Source organism: Sus scrofa, chromosome 3 (genome assembly GCF_054392235.1).
Source record: "Sus scrofa isolate SSC_HxYL_T2T_F1_AM1 chromosome 3, Sscrofa_HxYL_maternal_Yorkshire_Landrace_v2.0, whole genome shotgun sequence".
Taxonomy (NCBI): Eukaryota; Metazoa; Chordata; class Mammalia; order Artiodactyla; family Suidae; genus Sus; species Sus scrofa.
This window is the reverse complement of record NC_139385.1, coordinates 10,649,643-10,671,823: the sequence shown is the minus strand read 5'-3', so window position 1 is coordinate 10,671,823 and position 22,181 is coordinate 10,649,643. Positions and strand designations below refer to the sequence as shown.

Here is a 22,181-nt window from a genome sequence, read left to right as displayed (position 1 = left end):
GAGCTCCGTGGCCTGGGGCCTGCCGCCGGCCCAGGGTGCACCAAGCTGAACCCCGGCACTACCCACCCCCTTTCCGGGCTTCCCTCACCACGGGGAAGTGAGTTTCCCAAACAGGCAGCGCACTCTGCCTACAAGGTGAACACCGGGTGGGGGGGACGCAGGGGGGCGTTCTGGGGCCGCTGGTTTGATGACCAGGTTTCCGTCCAGTGGATTCGAGGCGGTGCTGACCTCGCCCCGGGGCTCTTCTGGCAGGGAGCCCGTGACCAGAGACGAGGCCGAGGACTACTACGACGTGATCGCCCACCCCATGGACTTCCAGACGATGCAGAACAAGTGTTCCTGTGGGAGCTACCGCTCTGTGCAGGAGTTTCTCGCCGACATGAAACAAGTGTTTACCAACGCCGAGCTTTACAACTGCCGCGGCAGCCACGTGCTGAACTGCACGGTGAAGACAGAACAGTGTCTGGTGGCTCTGTTGCATAAACACCTTCCTGGCCACCCGTACGTCCGTAGGAAACGCAAGAAGTTTCCCGATCGGCTTGCCGAAGATGAAGGGGACAGTGAGCCAGAGCCCGTTGGGCAGTCCAGGGGACGAAGACAGAAGAAATAGAGAGGCAGGGCCCTGGTAAGGGAGCGGAGGTCGGGAAGGGCGAGGGAGGGTGGGAGGGAGGAGAGAGCGAGCTGGAGAAGACCGTGGAAGGGCGGGGAGCCCAGGAACGCCTGTCGTCCCGAGTCTGGGCCGCATTTCCAAAACTCTCCACGGGCCTTAACCCAGCAGAGCACTCTGGAGAGCCTCCTGGCGGCCAGTGGTCTCTCCCCAGACGCACTGTGCGGGGTGGGGGGCCTTAACCCCCCTTGCCGAGCGTCTCCGGGAAGAGTCTGAGGACATGGCTTCTCTTGTGACCGCTTTTCCTTTCTTCTTTCCTAAGGTCCCTCCCACTTTGGCCACCAGCACAGTGCCAAGCCCTCTGGTCTCCAGGGGAGGGATTACTGTATTCCGTAGACGGATGAGGGGTGATGAGGCCCACGGGGGAGGTAGTGGCCGTGTTTTTCATCTATATTTATACGCAGTCTTGTTTCTTTAAGCCCGTGCTCTGTCTCTCCCCGCTCTCCCTCAGGTGACGGTATCAGTGAGTGCCATACCGAATTCTGTATTCACCAGCAGCACGAGAGAGGTGTGGTCTGTTGAGTTGATCTTGGCAGAGTAAAGGGACATGTCCCGCAGCCATTCCCGAATACCCCTCCCCTCCTTCGTGACGGCTCTCTCCCCACTCCCGCCCCGCCTCACCCCGGCAAAGAAAAAACCTAAGGCACTTCACTCAGAGACTGGAGCCCTGCTTGTAACCAGGCATAGAACCTTGACTTTGATGGGTCTGGCAGAAGGGTGTTGGAGCCCAGCCCACCCACATACCAGACAAGCTCTTAGGGGAGCAGAAGAAAAGCAGGAAGAATTTAAATGTTTAATTTTTTTTAAATTGACTTTTCTAGTTATTAAAAGTTGCTTGTTTCAGCAGTGATCTTGTATAAAGAACATCTTGTAAAAACATTTCTGTCGTCTTGCTTTGGCACATGTACAGTACAATTTATATGATAAGGTGTTTGCTTTACTTTTGCCCGTTTCCTCTCTCAGCCCATGCTCCCCGTTAGAGAAGCTGGGCTGGGGCCATCGGGGCAAGCAGTGGGGACCTGGTCGGGACAGCCCTCTGCCTGCCCTGGTGGCTGTTGCTGCCGCCTTCACCTGCAGCCGCCCCTGCCATGTGGTTCAGGCTTCAGACTCGGGACTCCCTGAGAACCCGAGTCCCTCCGTGCCCAGTGTCAGGGTGGGGGACGGAGGGGCTCAGCGGCCCCTTCCTGCAGTGAGTCTAGCGCTAGTAGTTATGTTGAGGCCAGACTTTGTAGTCTTCTTTCCGTCTTAAGGGCAGATTTTGATAAAAATGCAAAACAGGGTTTAATTTTCTTTTCTATCAACTTTGAATTTGGAAATTCAAAGGGGCTCAGCGGCCCCTTCCTGCAGTGAGTCTAGCGCTAGTAGTTATGTTGAGGCCAGACTTTGTAGTCTTCTTTCCGTCTTAAGGGCAGATTTTGATAAAAATGCAAAACAGGGTTTAATTTTCTTTTCTATCAACTTTGAATTTGGAAATTTGGAGCACCTAAGCTCTTCTGTACCTATTTAAATGAAGGGAAAAGAACTTTACCGAGGGGACTGCCGCTCACAGAACCTGAGAATAAAGCCTCTGAAAGTGAACCTTCAAGGTGTGGTCGCTGTCTCCGGCCTCCCTGGCATTTGCTCCAGGGGCTGCTGGGCAGGTCTGCTGTCCTGGGCCTGGAGTGAGTTAGCACTGACGTATGGTTTCACAACCCCAGTCGCCAACCCCTTCCCTGCCTCTTACCCTAGAGCCAGTCTGTTCTTGTTAACAGTGAGAATTCTGTGTTCCCACTTCAGTGACACCTGAGTTGTTTGTTGTTTTTTAAATTGTCTTTAAGGAGGAAGGGCCCCATTAAAGGGTAAACTTGTAATAAATTGGAATTTCAAATAAACATTATGTACTTGTGTTTATAAAAAAGAAACACTGCTGGTGAATTTTTCTTTGTGCTCTTGGAGGTTGTAGTGGACAGTGCAGTCCTGAGCGCCGTTTCCCATGGACTCCTGGAACCAGTTCTTGGGGAGAGGACCTCTGACTTAGTCTTTTTAACCACAGGTCAGATCCATCTACTCTGTTTCTTTGCTCTGGGTAATCAAAGCTATGACCTTCAAGCCTCTTGTGGCCATGACTCTGTCCCGGTAACCCCGTAATTTCCTTTGAAACGTAGAGGGGTCAGGAGGAGGTTTTGTTGTGGGGGTTCTTGGGTTTTCATTTCTTTTTAAAAGGGCCGCACCACGGCATGTGGAAGTTCTCAGGCTGGGGGGTTGAATCAGACCTGCAGCTGCCAGTCTACCCCACAGCCACAGCAATGTGGGATCTGAGCCGCATCTGCCATCTACACCACAGCTTACGGCAACGCCAGATCCCTGATACACTGAGCGAGGCCAGGGATTGAAGCCATCCTCAGGGACTCTAGTCAGGTTTGTATCCCCCTGAACCACAATGGGAACTCCCAGGAGGAAGTTTTTTTTAATGAGAATTTGTGTAGTTCTTCAGGACTTAATTTTGGGGAAACTCCTGACATTATAAAGTATTTTGCAAGGAAAACTTCAAAGTACACAAAAAGAATGGAAATGTAACGAATTCCCACATACTCAGCTTAACAATTCTACCACATACCCAATGTTCACTGCCTTCATTTATTTTTTATGCTGGGAGGTTTTATAAAGTCAGAGTGGTTGTTTTGAGGAGGTCACTGCTGGGTGGTGACTTGCCTGTGGAATTCCGTGGTTTTGCAGAGCCCCCTGTCTGATCCCATTTACTGAGAAGTGGCACCGCCCATTCCTGACCAGCTGCATCAGGATGGCACAGGGAAAATGGGAAGAAATGAGGAGAAACCTAAGCCCTGGGTGCGGGTTTTGCCACTAACTCCCACTGTGGCCTTGGTGAGCCTGGGCTTCAAGCCAGCTCTGCGCCGAGCACTCAGGGATTTTCAGTCCTGCAGGCGAGGAAGTGGTTTGCCCCAAGGTCAAGTTGAACTTGACCTGCCCTCAAGCTCCAGAGGGCTACTGCTGAGCGTTTTCTACACAATCATGGTTGAACTTAGGGCTCCCAGCCCACCCACTTCTGCTAAGTCCTGTTCCTAGGGTGAGTTTCTTAGGCAACATGAGGAGAGTGCCCTCGGGGCCTTGTCACCTCACCTAGGGTTTGTATCTGGTCCTATTAAACCATCCCAGCCCATTCCTCCCTAGCAAGGTGTGACCTTGGGGAGACACCAAATTTTGGTTGACTGCTGCATACAGAGACAGGAACTTTCTTCTTGAGGACAAGGATCTGAGCCTTTACCCTGACAGTCACCCAAGACCTCGTCCTCATCCTGCCTTACTCTTCCTCCTCCTAGAACCCGGCCCTGGGGAGAGGGCACAGTCAGGTGGCCATGAGGTGGTGACTGGATTCCAAAGCAGCTGCTCAGGCAGTGCTGCTTCCACATGGGAACCATGTCTCCACCTCGCCCGAGAGCCAGGGTCCCCTCAGGCAGGCACCGAGTGAGGCTCTCAACCAGGGGAAAGAGGAGGCTGCTCTTCGTGACCATCCGGGGCCTCCAGGCCTCTTCCCACCTACGACCATCCTGGAGGTCCTGCAGGGTGGGACCAAGAGTGGGGCGTGTGGGCAGCTACTTGACCCCCCAGCGCCTCTCAATCTGGCCTCAGTCAGGGTCACCCTTGCTGACTCCAAACTTTCAATTTTTTCCCTTGAAATGAGACTGAAGGGTCACGGTTCAGAAGTTCCCCCTAGAACAAGCTCAGGCTTGACGCTCGCGGACGGGCTTGGCTGCTGGACCCCAGCTCAGTGCGCTGCTCTGAGGACCCTGTGCTGGGCTCCCGGTGCACACACTGCACAGGCCAGCAGGGGCTGGCTTTGGAGGCGTCTATACTGGGCTCTGGGCTCCCTGTTGGTGGGTGGGGAGAGGTCCCACTGGGGGACAGGACAGAACACCCTAGATCGTAACACCCACCGTGCCCATCTCACCCCAGGCCCCGGCGAATCCGTGGTGTGGTGACGTCACAGAAGCTCTGGAGGCCATAGTCTCCCTGGGTTGTGTGATCTGGAGCCAGCCAACCCTTCCAACACTTCCCTTTTCTGTAAAATGGGGAGAGGAGGATCAGATGGAGGATTTCTGCAAGAGGTCTTTAAATACCGCTTCCTTCTTCACTTTCCTCCCGGCTCTGGGCCCTTTCCATAGTGTGGCCCAGCGCTGAAGCACCTTAGCTGGCAAGGGCTACCCTCCCTCTCAAGTCCTAGCCCATGGAACTGCATCAGCCTCAAAGCAGAAACCTCCTTGGGGCCGGTCCTGGCTGCACTGCCCCCCCGCCCCCAGGTGTCTTGGAAGCCAGTCTTGCTTCTGCTGAGCAGGACATAGCCAGGCGCCACTCCCAGCACCGTCCAGTCCACTGACTGGCAAGGAATCGGTGAACCAGTGCCACTCCTCATGCTTACCCTTCCCTCCACGCTTGGCCCAGACCCATCCCTTGCCTTTCTCCTCTGTCTCCAGAATCCTCTCCTTCGGCTCTAGCCGCTCCTGCTCGGCTTCCTGCAAATCTGACCTGTAAGCCTGGCTGAGTGCAGCCACTGCCCCTCCCATTCCCACCTTGGGCCCCCATCCCCTTTAGGAAGCTCATCTTGTTTCTCAGGGACCCTCCCCGGGGAGTTGCAAGGTCTTAGGGTCAAAGAAGGCACTTAGGGTGTGCTCTGTGAGGAGGGGAGGATTTGGGTGAGGAGTGGGGAGTTTTCCACGTACAAGAAGCCAAGGTAGAAGAGTTGCCAAATTCTCCTGTCCTTGCGAGGGACAGCCCTTTCCTCCTCCCCTCCTGAGGGGGCTGACCTCACCTGCCAGAGCTCCATTTGGTTTCTTTCTTGTTCCTGTGAGACTGGTCATTGGTGCAGGGTCAAGGGCTCTGGCCAGAGAGGGCCTGGGTTTGGGGCCCAGCCCTATTACAACAGGAAGCAGTTGACCTTGGGCCTCTCCTTGGCTGGCAGTGGGGCTGGACCCTGGGGCCTCCTGGCAGTGACAATGTCATGCACTCAGGGACAGTAACCAAGACCCTCCCCTGGCTGGAGTCACAGTAGCCAAAGCCGGGGCCAAGATAGGACCCTGAGGTCTTAGCCCACACTTCTGTGGTCTCCAGGAGGGCCACACAGAGGTGGTGCAGGTCCGAGTAGGCCGGGGCCTCCCTGGCACACAGATCCATGCAGCACCTCTTCCTAGCCCGTCTCGGACACCAGCGTGCAAGCCGCCCCAGCAGAACCCTGCACACACCCCTGCTCCTCTCCCTTTAGGAGCTGGGGGCCCAACTCCCACTACCCTCAAGGGCTTCCTCTCTCTCTGCCTGGGTCTGCTACCAAGATGCCCACATAACAATCCGGCCCCTCCCCACCCAGAGGGACGAGGGGGTGGGCTAGGTGCCACGACTAGGGCCCCAAGGAGTGAAGTGGCCACAACAATCTTCAAATGCAATGAAGACAGTCAGAGTCAGGCCTTGGCCCTCAGGCCCCAGGGGACAGCAGGCTGGGATACCAAGACAGTGGGAGCAGGTCCTGTGCCTCTGGGGGAAACTTGGAGATGAGGTGATGCCCTCGTTTTTTTTTTTTTTTTTTTTTTTTTTTTTTTTTTTTTGTCTTTCTATCTTTTAAGGGCCGCACCCGAGGCATATGGAGGTTCCCAGGCTAGGGGTCGAATTGGAGCTGTAGCCCCCAGTCCATGCCACAGCCACAGCAACTCGGGATCCAAGCCGTGTCTGCGACCTACACCACAGTTCACGGCAGCACCGGATTCTTAACCTACTGAGTGAGACCAGGGATCGAACCCTCAACCTCATGGTTCCTAGTTGGATTCGTTAACCACTGAACCATGACAGAAACGCCTGCCCTCGTTTTTTATACCAACAAGGAAATCAGAGCCTTAACCACAGCCCCTGAACAGGCAAGACTCCCCAGGGCCAGAGGGGGACGTCATCCCAGGGGATTCCCTGGGTGTCCCAGCAGTCATCGCCCAGTCCCACTTAGGAGCAAAGACCAGTGAGTGAGAAAAACACCCTCCCTGCCCAGAATCTGCGAGTCCTGCAAAACAGAGCTGTTTCAGGACGTTCTCCTGATTGGTGGGGAGCCAGAAAACAGGGGCCAGGGGATGAGCCCCGCCCCACTCCCTCACCCCCGAACTCTGCTCACCAGGGAGACTCCTGCAGGGCCCTCAGCCTCCTACCTTCCCCCTTTCCAGTCCAGAGAAGACTCAGCGGTGCCACATGGGGGTTTATTCCAGTCACGGCTTCCAAAGAAACTCAACAATAAATTACATCATTAAATAAATTCTGCTGGGCTATGCCCCCTTTTCCCCCTCCTCTCCCCGCTCCCCCCAGCACCGCCAGGCCCTGTGGGGACTCCGCTAGACCCTCCCCTGTCCTAGGCAACGGGGAGTGAGGCTCACAGGTCCTGACAAGTGAGGGTTGAAGGAGAGTTTCCCCGTCCTGGTCCTCGGGTCCCCTTGCACTCACTTGCTTGACCTTGACAGCTGGGCAGCTGCTAGTCAGCTGTCTCCTCCGGAGGGGGGCTAGGAGGGGGCAACAGCCGCCCCACGCAGGCCTGTGTCCCTAGAGGTGTGTGGGGTTCTCCAGAGAAGGGTCCGTCTTAGTCATGTGCAAGACCACAGTGGGGGCCTTATAGTGGCAGTGGGTGCCACGGCCATAGCCCCCGGAGGCCCGGCAGGCCTTTGCCCGGGCCCTGCCAGCTGCCATCTTGCGGTGGCACAGACTCTGCCAGGTCTGGAAAGTCTTGGAGCTCCATACCCAGACGCCGCTGGTGATGCCCACCACCAGTGACATGAAGATTTTGAGCATAAAGACAGCCACAGTGGGCACCGAGCCATCCTGCAGCGAGCAGTCCCTCCGACCCCCGGGCAAGGTGGCTGCTGAGCAGGGCTGCTCTGTGGCCCGCAGGCGCCAGAAGTCCATGTTGAGCCGTTCGTAGACGTAGCACACAATGACGCAGGTGGCGGGCACTGTGTAGAGGATGGAGAAGACCCCGATCTTCACCATGAGCTTCTCCAGCTTCTCTGTGTTGGTGCCCCCGGTCTTCATGATCTTGCGGATGTGGAAGAGGGCCACGAAGCCGGTCAGGAGGAAGCTGGTGCCCAGGACCAGATAGCAGGAGAGGGGCACCAGCACGAAGCCCGTGAGCGCGGCTGCATCCATGTTGGCCACGTAACAGAGCCCAGTCAGCTCATCCCCTGCCACCTTGCGCAGGGTCAGGATCACAATGGTCTTGAGCGCAGGCAGGCCCCAGGCCACCATGTGGAAGTAGCTGCCATGCGCCTCGATGGCCTCGTGGCCCCATTTCTTGCTGGCCGCCAGGAACCAGGTGAGAGTCAGCACCACCCACCACAGTGAACTGGCCATGCCAAAGTAGTAGAGCAGCAGGAAGACGAGGGTGCAGCCGGTGTTCTCCAGGCCCTCCTGGATCACGTAGAGGGCACCTGCCTCCTGGTCGCAGGCCACGCTCTGGGCCCCGGCCACCGCCCGGATGAGGAAGGCTAGCGAGTAGACGTTGTAGCACATGGAGAGGAAGATGATGGGGCGCTCCGGGTACTGGAAGCGGTGAGGCTCCAGCAGAAAGGTGAGCACAGTGAAGGCAGTGGAGAAGAAGCACAAGGCCGACCACACTGCCATCCAGACGAGCGCGAAGTCCTTGTCGCGCCGAGACCAGAACACCTCGACGCCAGGCCCGCAGCGCGGCGCGCATGAGCGGCTTTTCTCCACATACTGGAACTTCTCCGGGTTCTCACAGGTGCCACCGCCAGGGCCCGGGGCAGCATCTCCGGGGGGCCGCGCGGGTCGTGGTGCCACGGGCAACATGCCCAGTCCCTTGTGGGGCTCGGCAGGGCCGGCCGTGGCATTCTCAGGCGCCTCCATGCAGAGGGCGTGCGGGTCGTTGCGGGTGGGCAGCCGGGCACAGTCAAGAGAGTCTGGCCAGCCAAAGTTGAACTGCTCCATGATAGGCGCACAGCGCTGGCGCGCCTGCTCGCACATGGGCCGGCAGGCGGGGATAGGCGTCGAGACCTGGTCTGTGCACATGGGCGCGTAGAGCGAGCACAGGAAGAAGCGCAGGTGGCTGTGGCAGCCGTACTGTACAAGCGGCGCGAACTCGGCCAGCTCGGCGGCCGCCTCGCCCTGCGACGTGTGGCCCAGCAGGTTGGGCATGCGGGTCAGGTTGTAGCCGATGCCGCGGCACATGGGAATCTCCACCGCCTGGCACGGCGCGGGACCGCGCCCGCGCTCTGGGTCGAAGCGGCCGATCTCCAGCGCTGCGCCGCCCGCTGCCGCCAGCAGCTGCCACAGCAGCAGCGCCCGGCGGAGTGGCGGCACGGCCATCCCGGGTGGCCCCGGTCGAGGGCGGGAGGGCGGCCCCGCCTCACTCGGGCCGCGCCGTCCGGCGCCCCCGTGCCCACCCGCCACGGTGTGGAACAGGGGCCATAGCCCAGCTGGCCGCCTGTGTCCAGGTGTCGCCAGGCACCCAGGGCAGCGCGCGGGGAAGCCACCCAAAAGAGAGGAGGCGACGAGCCACCACCGCCGCCGCCGCCACCGCCACTCCAGCGGCTGCTGAGCCAGAGCGGACGCCGCCTCCCGGGGCCGTGGCTACAAGCCTCTGGGTGGGGCGCCCGACGGACACGCCCAGGGGCGGGCCCTCCATGCGCCGGACACACCCCTAGTTAGGCTTTAAAGGCGCCGCGCCTCACAGCTGTGCTGGGGCACCACCGGGGTGTGGGCCAGTGGAGCTGGGTCTAAGAGTAACCTCGTCTGCCAGCTCACACCTCAAACGCGATTCTTCCCCTTCTGCTGCTGTCCAACCTCTCCCCACACCTTACCAGTCAGCCCGTAGAGTTCCCTGCCCCTGTTCCGGGTCCCCCCACCCCCTGCCATGTGGGACCCCTTGACCATAGACTATGGGACAACATAAGCGCAGCCTCTGCCTCTTCAGCAGCTGTATGTGACTTTGGGCTCTTTGCGCTGAGCCTCAGTTTCCTATCGGGTAAAACAGGCAGCTAATCCTGTAAAATGAACAATTCATTTGCTGCTCATGTGCTGCTTACCCGGCACGCTGCACACTTGACCACACTGTCTCTTCTCCACAATCCAGGAATGGCACCTTCTCCCTGTCTCAGATGGGCTTCTGCAGAGACGTCGCCCTATCAACGGGAGGCTCTACTGTCCGGGGTGCCCTCTGTCACCTCAGGACCCCTTGAAAAGTGCTCCCCACAGAGCTAGAGGACCCAGTCTCCCTCTGCCCCTTCCCCTCCTGCCCCGCACTCCCTTGGCACAGGCTTTCTCTGTGAATTCCTCTCTGCCCAGGAAACCTGCTGTTCTCTAGTGCTGCCTCCACCACCCTGCCAGCGCCCTCCTAGCGCCCTCCTCCCTTCTGCGTCTGTGGAGGGGTGATGTATGGTGACATCCCACGGAACATTTTAGTTCATGCCACGCCTTCCTCACCTAAACCTGACAGCTGTGGGGATGATACCATTACTCACCCTGCTTCCACGGCATGGGCAGCACCTAGACCGCAGGGAGCGGGGAGGACTGTCCTCCTTTTTGTACAGATGGAACCAGTCCTAGGGGTACGGCTCAGCCTGCTGGGGACAAGTGTGACACTGAGTGAGGTGTGAGTCTGCAACCCCTGAACTGCCCACACCACACGAGCCATCCACCCTCAGGTTAGGAAGGTGTTTCTGACAGGTAGGGGTTGCCAGGGGCTGCCTGAATCCACCTGGAGTCCCAAGACCCCTCAGCCCTCCCTCTTCTTTGCCAGCTAGGTTCCCACTATGGTTCCTGGGTAGCTCTGGGGGTGAAACCCAAGTGCCATCCAGCAGGCCACCCAAGGGGCCCTGCTCTGGTCTGGGACTCCTTTAGAGACTGCCTCCCTCCTCCCGGCCCACTCCCACCTGCCCTCAGCCTGCCTGGCCTAGACATACCTGGAAGACTCAGACTCAGATTCCACGTGCACACTCAGCATAGGTCCAGCCCTCGCAGCTGCTCAGGGATGTTTAGTGGATGAAGGACCTGGGGAGTGACCTGCACTGCCAGGGGGCTAGAAGACTGGTTGAGGACCTAGGGTAAGTCAAGAGGGCTCACCTTACATGGCACACTGTGACCTTTTTAACTCTCGTAACAGCCCTGCGAGGAATTCTCTGACCGTTTTATAAATGAGAGACTGAGACTCAGAAAACTCAAGGTATGTGCCTGGGATTACAGCTCACCAGGGTCAGGACTGGCATTCAGGCTCTTCCTCTCCATGAGGCTGCCTGTCACCACAGCTGGCCCTGGAGTAGCGCCCGGTATGGGATGGGGGCTCAGCAAGGCATCAGGGCAGTGAGTGTAATGAGAGCTCCCCTCCTCTCGGAGCTGTGCTGGAGCGGGGAGAGCAGAAGCAAGAGGAGATGCTCGGTGCAGCAGCGCCCCAGCCTCTCACTCTCTAAGGGGACCCTAGAGGCCGGGACTCCATGCAGATGCAGCCAGCCCTGTGCCCAACATGAAAAATACACTCGGCCCGCCTGAGCCTGAACTTTCCAGAGAAGTAGCACAGAAACAGGGTCTGCCAACTCTTTGTAAACCCACGCCACGCCACGTCATGCCTCCAGCCTTCCCAGCCCAGAAGGCCCTTCTGCTCTGTGGGACACACCACTTCCAGTGTCCCCTCTTAGGGAGCAGTCCCCCAGCTCAACTGGCTGGGGCTGGAAGTGCTGCTGTGTGGGCCCAGAGTCCTTGCCCATCCACTGTCCCCTCCTTGTACACTCGGTACTGTTAGCCTTCTCTCCGTCCCCTCCCTCTGCCCCAATGCCAGCAGCTGCTCAAGGACCCTGGGGACATTTTTATTCTTGCTGCATCTTGCCCCAAGGAGGCAAGGTGCATGGATGGTAGTGGAGTGTGGCCTGAGCCCTCACATCACAGTCTGGGGGCTCCAGAGCTGCCCCCTGTGCTGGAGGCCCGACTGGGAGGCTGAGAATGCAGGAGCCTTCCCATTGCCAGGGCTGGCCTAGGAGTCAGGGTTTTAGTGCCCCCGCCCTCCCACCAGAGTGGAGAGGAGTCCAGGGGGCCCTTCCTCTGGCAGCTGTAGTGGGAATGAAGCCCCAGGAGCCATGGGATGCCAGGCCTGTCACCATGACAACAGCTGCTCCTGGGAAGCCAGAGGTGGGGGTGTGGAACAGCCCCTCCTCCATGCAGATGCTGCCTGGGAGAGAAGAGGCCTCAGGGGCGGCCTGCCCACCCACCCTGCTTTGTCACTCGATCCCTCTCTTTACAAAGGCGGAACAATACCCCCAGGCACTCACTGAAAAGGAGACTATGAGAAGGACCCAAGGAAGAGGGAGATTACCATCCATGCCCACCCCCACTCTAGTTCGCTGGGCAGTGGGGGCCGGAGTTAGGCGAGGTGGGACCGAACCCCTCCTACCTCCTCCTGGGAGAAACAAGTTCCCCTGCACAAGTGGGAAGGGACGCCCTCTGGGCCTTCCACGCTGCGGGAGGCCCGTCTTAGCACGGTCTCCGTGACCGTAGCCACTACTCACCCTCAGTGGACACATGCTGCCCCTTCCCCAACGTGGCCCTGGCACTGCCTCCTCCTGGAAGACCTCCTGTCTGTTGGCCCTGGTGCCTTCTCTGTACCCTGCAGCCACCATAACTATGCCTGTCTCCCCACAAGCCTAGGAGTTTCTGGAGGTCCTGGGTCAGGCCATGCGTCTGTGTGCCTTGGTGCCTGGCCTGAAAGAGGCTCCTATAAATATTTGTTGATGAAAAGAATGTCATAATGAGGAGGTGGCCATAGATCCTTCTTGGAAGAGGCTGAATGCAAGTGGGACCTGAGGTGGAGGAAGGCGTACTGATGGGACCCTGGAGGACAAAGGTGTCCATGTGAGTAATCAGGGACCAGGAGGAAGACTGTCCTGCGCCTCCTCCAGGTGCCCAGGACACCCCTCAGGAGGGGCTGTCTGTGGTGATGAAGGACCCAGCAGGTACAAGACTGACACACCTGTTCCTGGGCGGGATGTGTGTGGAGTGACACTGCAGCTTGGGCAGATGGCAGTGGGTACCAGCAAGTATGTGCACTGTGTGTGTGGGTCTGGAGGTGAGTTAAGTGTGCAGACACATAAGGACATACAGGGCCCTGTCAATTCCTACGTGTGCACACGCTCGACCATGCACGGGGCAGGGCTTGGGGAAGGGGCCCACCTCCATAGCTCGAGCCCGGTTCTGCTTCACTGTCCCTTGATGGGGATCGTCAAGGACTGGTCTAGACTGTTCCAGTCTCACTAAAGAAGTATTTTAAAAATTTCTTATTAGGGCTTTTACAATTTTTATAACTAATTCCCTTACAACCTTTCCCCTCAGGTAGTTAGCACCAAGAGTTCAGGCAGGAGTTCCTGTTGTGGCTCAGTCATAACAAACCTGACTAGTATCCATGAGGATGCAGGTCTGATCCCTGGCCTTGCTCAGTGGGTTAAGGATCCAGCATTGCCATGAGCTGTGGTGTAGGTCGCAGACGCGGCTCAGATCCTGTGTTGCCATGGCTGTGGCATAAGCTGGCAGCTATAGCTCCAATTAGACCCCTAGCCTGGAAACTCCCATATGCCACGGGTGTAACCCTAAAAAAAAAAAAAAAAAAAAAAAAGAGTTTAGGCATCTCTTGCAACTGACAAAGGCTCAGTTTCCAAAATGAACAAACAACTCATACAACTCAACAACAAACAAATAACCCAATCGAAAAATGGACAGAAGACCTAAATAGACATTTCTCCAAAGAAGACATATGGATGGTGAATAGGTAGATAAAAAGATGCTCAATATCACTGACTGTTAGAGAAATGCAAATCAAAACCACAGTGAGGTGTCAGCTCACACTTGTCAGAATGCATCATTAATAAGTCTACAAATAACAAATGTTGGAGAGGGTGTGGAGAAAAGGGACCCCTCCTACACTGTTGGTGGGAATATAAATTAGTACAACCATTATGGAGAACAGTATGGAGGTTCCGTAAAAAAAGCCAAATACAGAACTACCATATGATCCAGCAATTCCACTCCTGGGCATATATTGGGCCAAAATTATAATTCAAAAAATACATGCACCTGTAGGTTCACAGCAGCACTATTCACAATAGCCAAGACACGGAAACAACCTACATGTCCTTGGACAGATGAATGGATAAACAAGATGTGGTACATATATTCAAAGAAATACTATTCAGCCCTAAAGAAGAATGAAATAATGCCATTTGCAGCAACACGGATGGACCTAGAGATTATTACACTAAGTGAAGTAAGAGAAAGACAAATATTTGGTATCACTTATATGTGGAATCTAAAAAATGATACAAATGAACTTATTTATAAAACAGAAACAAACTCACAGACATAGAAAACAAACTTATGGTTACCAAAGGGAAAGACGGAAGGGATAAATTAGGAGTTTGGGATTAACAGATACATACTACCATGTATAAAACAGATTAACAACAAGGACCTACTGTATAGCATAGAGAATTACATTCAATATCCTGAATAATGTATAATGGAATGTGTGTGTATAAACATATATACACGTATATACATACACACACCTATATATATATATATAACATATAAAACTGAATCACTATGTTGTACACCTGAAATTAACGTAACATCATAAATCAACTGTAATTTTAACAAAGAGTACAGGCACCTCTTATGGTACATTTTTCTAACTTTACAAAGATGAATACATGTAAGTACCGCCTTTTCTGATCTTGTTTTTTACCTAAGCAGAATTAATATTGTACATTTCATACTTCATTTTCTCATCTAGGAATCTATCCTGGATAGGCGGATGGGTATACGATAAAAAATGAGTCTAGTACAATATTAATGGTAGAATCTAACGGTGGATATTCAGGTGCTCACTATAAATGTTGTTTACATTTCCTGCACATCTTTACATTTCACGATAAAATATTTTAAAAAGACCCATCATGAACGTCTTTCCAGGTCGACACACAGGATCCAACCCATCCTTTTTATTAGTCATTCTGATTTCCACCGTGTGTTTATTGTAAAGGTTGTGGCCAATCCCCTGGGGATAGACATTTAGGTTGTTTGGGTTATCATCGCAACATGGGGGACATGTATTCATATTCAGGGGATGCCAACTGCAGCCCACAGTCCGAATCTGGCCTGCTGCCTGTTTTTGTAAATAAAGTTTTATTGGAGCATGGCTATGCTCACTGGTTTACGCAGAAGCCATGGCTGCTTTCCAGCTACCCTGGCAGGATTAAGTAGTTACCATAGAGACCATGTGGACCACAAAGCCAAAAACATTTATCATCTGGCCCTTTACGGAAAACAGCTGCTGACCCCTGAGTGTACTTGAGCTTTTATTTCTATAGCATGGAGTCAGAGAACCTGCTGGGCCAGTGGGTATGTGAATCGTTTTTACAGCATTACTGAGGTACACTATTGATGTGCAATTAACTTGCACATATTTAAAGTGTACAATCTGATGGGTTTTGACATAAGGATATACTTGGGAAATCATCACCACAAGCGATTCAGCAGATAACCGGTATCTTCTAGTTAAAACGCAACCCTTTTCCAGTGTAGTAGCACATTAAAATGTTAGCAACTGGCATATGTATTAACTGGTCCATAGAGTATGAAATGAGCTTATAAAACCACCATTTATTAAATATTAATTTACATCTCACTTAATCCTCCTAACACCTTATGAGGTGGGTATTATCTCCTCCAATTTCTAGGTGAGGAAACAGGCTTAAAGGGAGTGGAAGAAACTCCCTTCAGGCAAGTGATGACACGGGGATTAAAAAACAAGTCTTCGTCTCCCAGAGTTTTTTTATCCCCTCTCCCTTCCCCAGGTGACCATGAACTGCTGCCACTATAGGTTAGTTTGCACTGAGTTTATACAAGTGGACAATGCGTGTGATTTTAAGGTAATTTGGGCCGTGCATATTAATTGGGCATGGACTGGGCTGGGTGGTGGGTGCCTGCCCTCTCTTTGCTCATGGTCACTTGATGAATCGTGACTACTCTGGGCTTGGCTGATGTTTGTGACTAGAGAGAAGCTGGGGTGGAAGGCAGAGGAGGTGATAGGTGAACAGGGTCTCACAGGCTAGGTGGAGCCAGGCAGAAGCCAGGGCGTGTTCTAGAGACAGGAACAGCCTCTGCAACAACTTTGGAGAGAAAACAAAAACAGAAGCAGCCTCCTGGGACCCAGAGTGGAGGCTGGAAGGTGGGACTGACCCTCTAGCCATGGGGAGCCATGTGTGGCAAGGTTTTGAGGGAGGGAGGGCTTTATTTGGTCTGTGCAGAGTGCTGCTGGAGGCGAAGGACACATGAGGGCTCTGCTGGGGGCTGGTGGGGACCAGAAGAAGTAACAAATGTGAGAGTCTGGAGAAACGGGGAGGGCATGTGAAACCGGGGCTCTGGGGGAGCTGCTGGGAAGGGGTGTGGTGTCTGCGTGCCCAGAGGCACCCCTAGCTCCAGGGAGCCCCCATCCTCCATGCCCCCCGCCCTGCCGGGGTGCTGCGGCCACCCTGCGGCCAGGACAGGCCGAAGGGGCCTGCTGTTGCTGAAAGCCGCTTTTGTGAGGCTGCTCAGGCTCCTGTTTCGTTGACGTTGGAACCTGCTGCTTATTTATCCAACTCGAAGGGAAATTCAGCAGCAGCCGAGGGAAAAAAATAACCTCAGCTGCCGAGCTAGGAGGAAAGAGGCCCCAGCCTGGCCTCCGTCTGGCCCCCGCCACCCTGCCCAGCCCAGCCAGGGGCCTCGGATGGAGCCCAGGCTCTCCCAGCAGCTGTGGGCCTCCCTGTGCCCCTGGAGAGGGGGGGCCTGGCGGGCCTGGGACCCCCACCCTGTCTGAGGCTGCTGGCTGGAGGAGGGAGGCCCTATGGCCTCTCCCAGGGAAAGCCACCTGCCTCCGGGACAAGCCCTCACTATGGCCTCAGCTCATTACTCTGCCTTGCCCCTGCCGGAGGAGGCTCCACAGTAGCTGCCCCTGGTGTGTGCTGGAACCCTCTCCTGTCCCCACCCCGCCCCCAGTGCAGGCCTGGCTCCAGGCCACACTGCCTCTCGAGGTATGAGGGTAGAGCCTGGTGAGGACTGTCAGATGCGGAGGTGTGACCTTCGGCCACTCTAGACCCTGTGGTCCCTCAGCCAGGGGTGGATGTGTGAAGGAAAAGGTGTGGACATGGCCCCAGGCACCAGCCCAGCCCAGGAGGGCCTCCCAGTTCTCCAAGGCGCAGCCCGCCTCCCTTCTCTTCGTCCAGCTGCCCCTGTGCTCCACGAGGCCCTTTCATACCCATGACCTTGTGCGCCCCCATTTTACAGAAGAGGAAACTGGACCTCGGGAGGCTGAAAGGTGGGGCTGGACCCCAGGCCCCCGGACACTAGGCCTGTGGCCTGCCTCACTTCTGTCTGAGGCCATCCCACCAGGCAGGTTCGCCTGCTCCCCGGCCCAGTTGGCAGGCCTGAGACCTCGCTGTTCTCTCTGCAGAGGCTGCGCCGGGAACTCCCGAGAACAGGGAGCGTGTCCCTATTCACTGGGCCCCTCCTGGTCCTTGCCCTGGTCCCGGCTTTTCCTAGGTGTGCGGTGGGCAGAGGCAAGGAGTCCTCACCCCAGGTGAAGGCAGAAGCCTCCCAGCAAACCCCCTGCCAAGAGGTCTTTTTCTGCTCCGTGTTAGCCTTTCTGGAGGCGCCCACACACGGACAAGCTCAACTGTATCTTTGAGGCGTTCAGGCCCTGGGGGGCGATGACACGGTTTCTGGATTCAGCTGCCTGGATTCAGATTGTACCCGCAGCTGTCATCCTGGCTAATCTGCCCAAAGCCTCTGGGCTGCGGTTTTCCCGGCCGTTAAAGGAACGCTCCATGGTACCCGGTCCAGGGCCGCTGGGAGGGCTGGACGAGCCGCAGAGGGTGCGCTCCGCATGCGAGGGGGTGCCACGGTCACTGCCAGCCCACCACCGGCCCTCCCTCCCTCACACACACCCTTCACTCAGCTCTCCAGGACTCTGGGGGACGAACTATTGTCTCAAGCTGTCATTTGAAGCTTGGCTCACATCAGGGTCACATTTTGAGTTTCACTGTGTGTTTAGGCACGTTTGCTTTCCTGGGTACCCTCCTCCAGAGAAACAAACTTTTTAAAACTACATTTTATGGCTACACTAGCATAAAGATGAATATATTAATATTACCTATGAAAATACTTTTTGACCCAAAATTGATTTATTTTTCCCCCCAGTTTTAAGAGAAAGTCTTTTGGGGGGCTCTTAAAAGGGCTGCAGGCCTGACAAGGTGCCCACTAAAGCCCTTTTAGGTGGATGTTGGCTCTGGATTGATCTCTAATATCCTTTGCTGTCTAATGCCTACCCCTTTAACTTTTCAGTTGCTTTCTGAGAAATTTCCTCATCTTTATCTTCCAACCTTGTATTATTATCATTTCACCTTCTCCGCCTTTTTATTTTTAACTATCATATATTTAATTTGTAAGAGCCCTTTCTTATGCTGTTTTTTCCTTTTTACATCATCCTGTTCCTGTTTCATTATAAGATCTTTAAAAAAAAATACATCAAGAAAGGAAATACAGAGCAATGAAATGCATGAATGACAGCTGCACACACCAACACAGTGAGTCTTTTGATCATAAGCTCAAATGAAAGCCAGGCCCAACAGAATACACATAGTTCGATTATAAGAAGTTTGGAAATGGGCAAAATCAAACTAGATATTTATGGCAGGCATTAAGAAAATGCAAAGACAGAAGACCTAAACAGACAATTCTCCAAAGAAGACATACAGATGGCCAAAAAACACATGAAAAGATGTCTCATAATTAGAGAAATGCAAATCAAAATCACTATGAGGTACCACCTTATACCAGCCAGAATGGCTATCATCAAAAAAGTCTACAAACAATAAGTGCTGGAGAGGGTGTGGAGAAAAGGGAACCCTATGACACTGTTGGTGGGATTGCAAACTGGTGCAACCACTGTGGAAAACAGTATGGAGATTCCTCAGAAAACTAAAAAATAGAACTACCATTTGACCCAGCAATCCCACTCCCAGGCATCTATCCAGAGAAAACCACAACTCGCAAAGACACATGTACTCTGATGTTCACTGCAGCACTATTTGCAACAGCCAAGACACAGAAACAACCTAAATGTCCATCAACAGAGGAGTGGATCAAGAAGCTGTGGTACATATACACAATGGAATATTACTTAGCCATTAAAAGGAAAGAAATACCAGCATTATTAGCAACATGGATGGACCTAGAAGCTATCATGCTAAGTGAAGTCAGTCAGACAATGAGACACCAACATCAAATGCTTTCACTGACATGCGGAATCTGAAGAAAGGACAGAATGAACTTCTTTGCAGAACAGATACTGACTCACAGACTCTGAAAAACTTATGGTCTCCAAAGAAGACAGTTTGGGGGGTTCAGGCAGGTGCTGGGGTTGTGGGATGGAAATCCTATAAAACTGGATTGTGATGATCATTGTACAACTATAAATGTAATAAATTCACTGAGTAATAAAAAAAAAGCAAATGCGAAGAGATGAACATCACAGTCACTGCATAGAGTATGGAGTTGGGATGGAGGGTTTGGGAAACTCAGACGGTGTTCAGGGGCCTGAGGGGCAGGTGGGGCCAAGCTCAAAGAGCCTGTGAACCTCCTTACCCAGAAAGGAACAGGAAGTCTCTGAAGACCTCTGGAGACAGAAGTGACATAATCAGCTCTAAATTTCTCAAAGAGCACACTGGGAACTCGGAGGGTGCTTGGAGGAGGCTGTCGCGGAAAGTTAGGGCGATGGGAATAGAGAGGGGAGTGGGCGTCCCACAGACAGGGAGCCACAGACCGAATGAATGAAAGATCAACCTATATGGACTCCAGCCTGTCAGTAAGGAAGAGTCCAGGCTTGGAGAGGGGTCAGCCCCTATGACGACATCAAGCTGAATGCCAGCCTGGGCCTCATCAGCCAGGGCAGGGCTCTGACCATAGGACACTCCAGCCTCCAGCTCCCACTGGGCAGGGAGGCCTGAGGTTGGGCAAGCTGCCTGGCAGGAGTTGGGACAAGGGAGGGGAAAATGAGGGCAGGACGGCCCCTACTGAGGGGTGGCATCTGGTCCTGAGAAGCCAAAGGCACAGGGCTGGGCAGCTCCCAGGTGTCTACGCTCTGTCCTAGGCTGGCAGGTCTGTGCCAGGTGGGTCCTAGGCGATGACAAGGGGCCGTCCCCTGTCCAGTATCTTCACCTCATCCACTCACTGGTGGGGTGGGGACTCGGCAGCCCCCATCCTACCCCTGCACAGAAGCCCTTTTCATAGGCGGGCTGGCTCAGAGTGCTGGCAGCCCCTCGGCCCCACGCCTCCTTCCTGCCGAGCCCCCATGCTGGTCCCCTTCTCTAGGCTCCGCGCAGGCCCAGGGTGGGGAGCAGCCGGGCACTGAGCACAATGTGGCTCCTTGTTCCCCAGCCCAGCCGAGCCTCCTGGAATTGGCCCATTTCCTGCCTGGGCCGCAGGGCCTTTTCCAAGGTAAATAAACAAATACGGAGAAGTTGGGGCCTGGGGTGGAAAGTGGGGTACTGGGGTTTTTTCTACCCCAATCCCATAGCCACAGTTGGTGTGTGACCACAGGGCCGAGTCCCCACCCCCTGAGGTTGGCTGACCCCAGGAAGGGCAGAGACCTGATGAAGGTTTGTCCCCCAAGTCCCCACCCTTAGCCATGGGCTGTCCCCAGAGAGGAAGCCGGGGAGCCAGGGACCCCAGGCAGGGATTCCTGGGCAAGGAAGACAGCAGCTGATAGTGGAAAGGGCTCTGAAGTGGACGGCAGGTCCCCGGGCTCCTGTCCCACTGTGCCACCTGGAAGGGCTGTGACCTGGGGAAAGGAAAGGTGCCACCAGATGCAGAAAGGGCTCAGGAGGGGCTGCCTGCCTGGAGTGGGCCTCAGCCCCAAGGGCAAGAGGATGGGCCCACGGGCTAAGCAAGAGTGAAGACTGCTCAGACTTCTCCTGGGGCAGGATTGCTCTAAGGAGCCGCACTGGGGTGAGGGGTGGGGGGTGGATCCCGTGTGTCTGCTAACTTGGCTCTTGGTCTCTCTGAGATCCACCCTTTCCATACGCCTCTTCTCTGTCAAAGAGGGTGGCCTAGATACAGGAAGGGTCCAGCTTGCTGCCTGCCCCGGCCTGTGCTGGCACCTGCTAGGGTTTATGAGCAGTCCCTGCGGCTGACCCGCTGGCTTTTAACCCAGGAGCTCCTCCTGCAGGACCCAAGTGAGGGCCTCAGAGAGCTCTGAGTCGAGGGCTTTCCCAGCCTGGCCTGACCGCGCCAGGCACTGGGGTGGAAAGCGAGTCCCAGGGGGGCAGCAAGGCAAGAGAGCCCTGCTCGGGGTGCCTCTCCATTTATCCCTCACAACTGCTCCTCCAGGCAGAAGTCAGGATGCCAATCCAGCCACTTCCTCTCCCACGATTCCTGGGGTCCAGGAAATAGAAGACACTGCCCCCGGCTTCTCAACAGGATAGCTTTCCTCATACTAACCTCTATGGAAAACTAGTTTGCCAAGCCTGGACCTTGGTAAGTTACAGAGGAAGATCCTGGCGTTAAGTTCATGCCTTTTCAAGATGGCAAGACTGTACGTGTGAACATCAGTGGTGCCCCTGTGTCCTCTCTTCCTCTTTGCTTCCACAATAACTCCTGGTCTCAGGCTCCCCCAGGTTGACCAAAGGACGGGACTCAAGCGCACGTGAGTGAAGCACATGAATAGCTAAGCGTCCCCCCACTCCCCACCTGCACGACTCCTCAGGGCTCTGGAGGGAGCCAAGTGGCAGATCCTGGGCTCACTCTGCCCCTTCCACCTCTCTTCACCCCAGAGTAGGTCCAGAAACCCCTGGTCATTGAGCAGGGTGGAGCTGGAAAATCAGTTCATTTGATTATCAGATTTTTTTTTTTTAATGGGCCGCGCTCACACATATGGAAGTTCCCAGGCTAGGGGTAGAAGTGGAGCTACAGCTGCTGGCCTACACCATAGCTACAGCAACACCAGATCCAAGCCGCGTCTGCAACCTATACCACAGCTCACGGCAATGCCGGATCCTTAACCCACTGAGCGAGGCCAGGGATTGAACCTGTGTCCCCTGGATACCGGTCGGGTTCATTACCATTGAGCCATGATGGGAATGCCCTTGATTATCAGTCAGGAAAGTCACTCCCTCCCCCAACTCCCTTCCACAGGAGGAGTGTGCCCCACCCCATTTAGCTTGGGCTTGACCATGTGACTTGCTTTGGCCAACAGGATGGAAGCAGATGTGAGGTGAGCAGTGGTTTGAAACGTGCTTGTCCGCCTTAGCTCCCACCTTAGCCTTGGGAAGAACATGGAGCCCACCAGCCCACCAGCATTGAGAGATGTGTGGACAGTCGTGGACCCAAGTGGGCTTAGAGCCAAGCCTAGCTGCTCAGCAGAGGCACAAGCAAGAAATAAACACTTGACTGGTGTGCTCTGCAGCAT

The 22,181-nt window shown here is 54.9% G+C and overlaps 3 protein-coding genes across 9 annotated transcripts in view; 1 reads left to right on the top strand and 2 right to left on the bottom strand.

Moving 5' to 3' along the window:
* The window catches only part of BAZ1B (bromodomain adjacent to zinc finger domain 1B), an 81,608-nt gene extending 79,040 nt beyond the window's left edge, over positions 1–2,568 (top strand). For 2 of the 5 annotated variants that reach the window (XR_014840240.1, XR_014840242.1), the window contains exons 19-21: positions 253–625; positions 930–1,871; positions 2,030–2,568. Coding sequence is in view for 2 of the 5 variants with exons in the window: in XM_085016807.1 (XP_084872933.1) it covers positions 253–610 (358 nt within the window). In the remaining 3 variants the exon portion in view is untranslated. Of the gene's footprint in view, positions 1–252; positions 626–929 lie in introns of all 5 variants that reach the window. The other 3 variants (XR_014840241.1, XM_085016807.1, XM_021086315.2) reach the window with 3 other exon arrangements.
* Positions 2,569–3,264: 696 nt separating this feature from the next.
* Positions 3,265–9,219, bottom strand: FZD9 (frizzled class receptor 9). 3 transcript variants are annotated; one of them, XM_085016824.1, is made up of 6 exons: positions 7,133–9,219; positions 6,844–6,918; positions 5,472–5,643; positions 5,118–5,175; positions 4,614–4,724; positions 3,265–4,221 (listed from the first exon to the last, which is right to left on the bottom strand). In XM_085016824.1, the coding sequence occupies exon 1, from the start codon at positions 9,002–9,004 to the stop codon at positions 7,229–7,231; it is 1,776 nt and encodes a 591-aa protein (XP_084872950.1). In that variant the 5' UTR covers positions 9,005–9,219; the 3' UTR covers positions 3,265–4,221; positions 4,614–4,724; positions 5,118–5,175; positions 5,472–5,643; positions 6,844–6,918; positions 7,133–7,228. The 3 variants fall into 3 exon arrangements, with proteins under 3 accessions (XP_084872950.1, XP_084872949.1, XP_084872948.1); XM_085016823.1 differs by lacking the exon at positions 5,118–5,175; XM_085016822.1 differs by lacking the exon at positions 5,118–5,175 and having other exon boundaries at positions 6,844–9,219.
* The window catches only part of FKBP6 (FKBP prolyl isomerase family member 6 (inactive)), a 90,914-nt gene continuing 71,997 nt past the window's right edge, over positions 3,265–22,181 (bottom strand). Inside the window, exons 9-16 of the transcript XR_014840255.1 lie at positions 10,600–10,735; positions 10,159–10,260; positions 9,724–9,819; positions 6,844–6,918; positions 5,472–5,643; positions 5,118–5,175; positions 4,614–4,724; positions 3,265–4,221 (exon numbers count right to left, since the gene is read on the bottom strand). The gene's annotated coding sequence lies outside the window, so the exon portion shown is untranslated. The remainder of the gene's footprint in view (positions 4,222–4,613; positions 4,725–5,117; positions 5,176–5,471; positions 5,644–6,843; positions 6,919–9,723; positions 9,820–10,158; positions 10,261–10,599; positions 10,736–22,181) is intronic.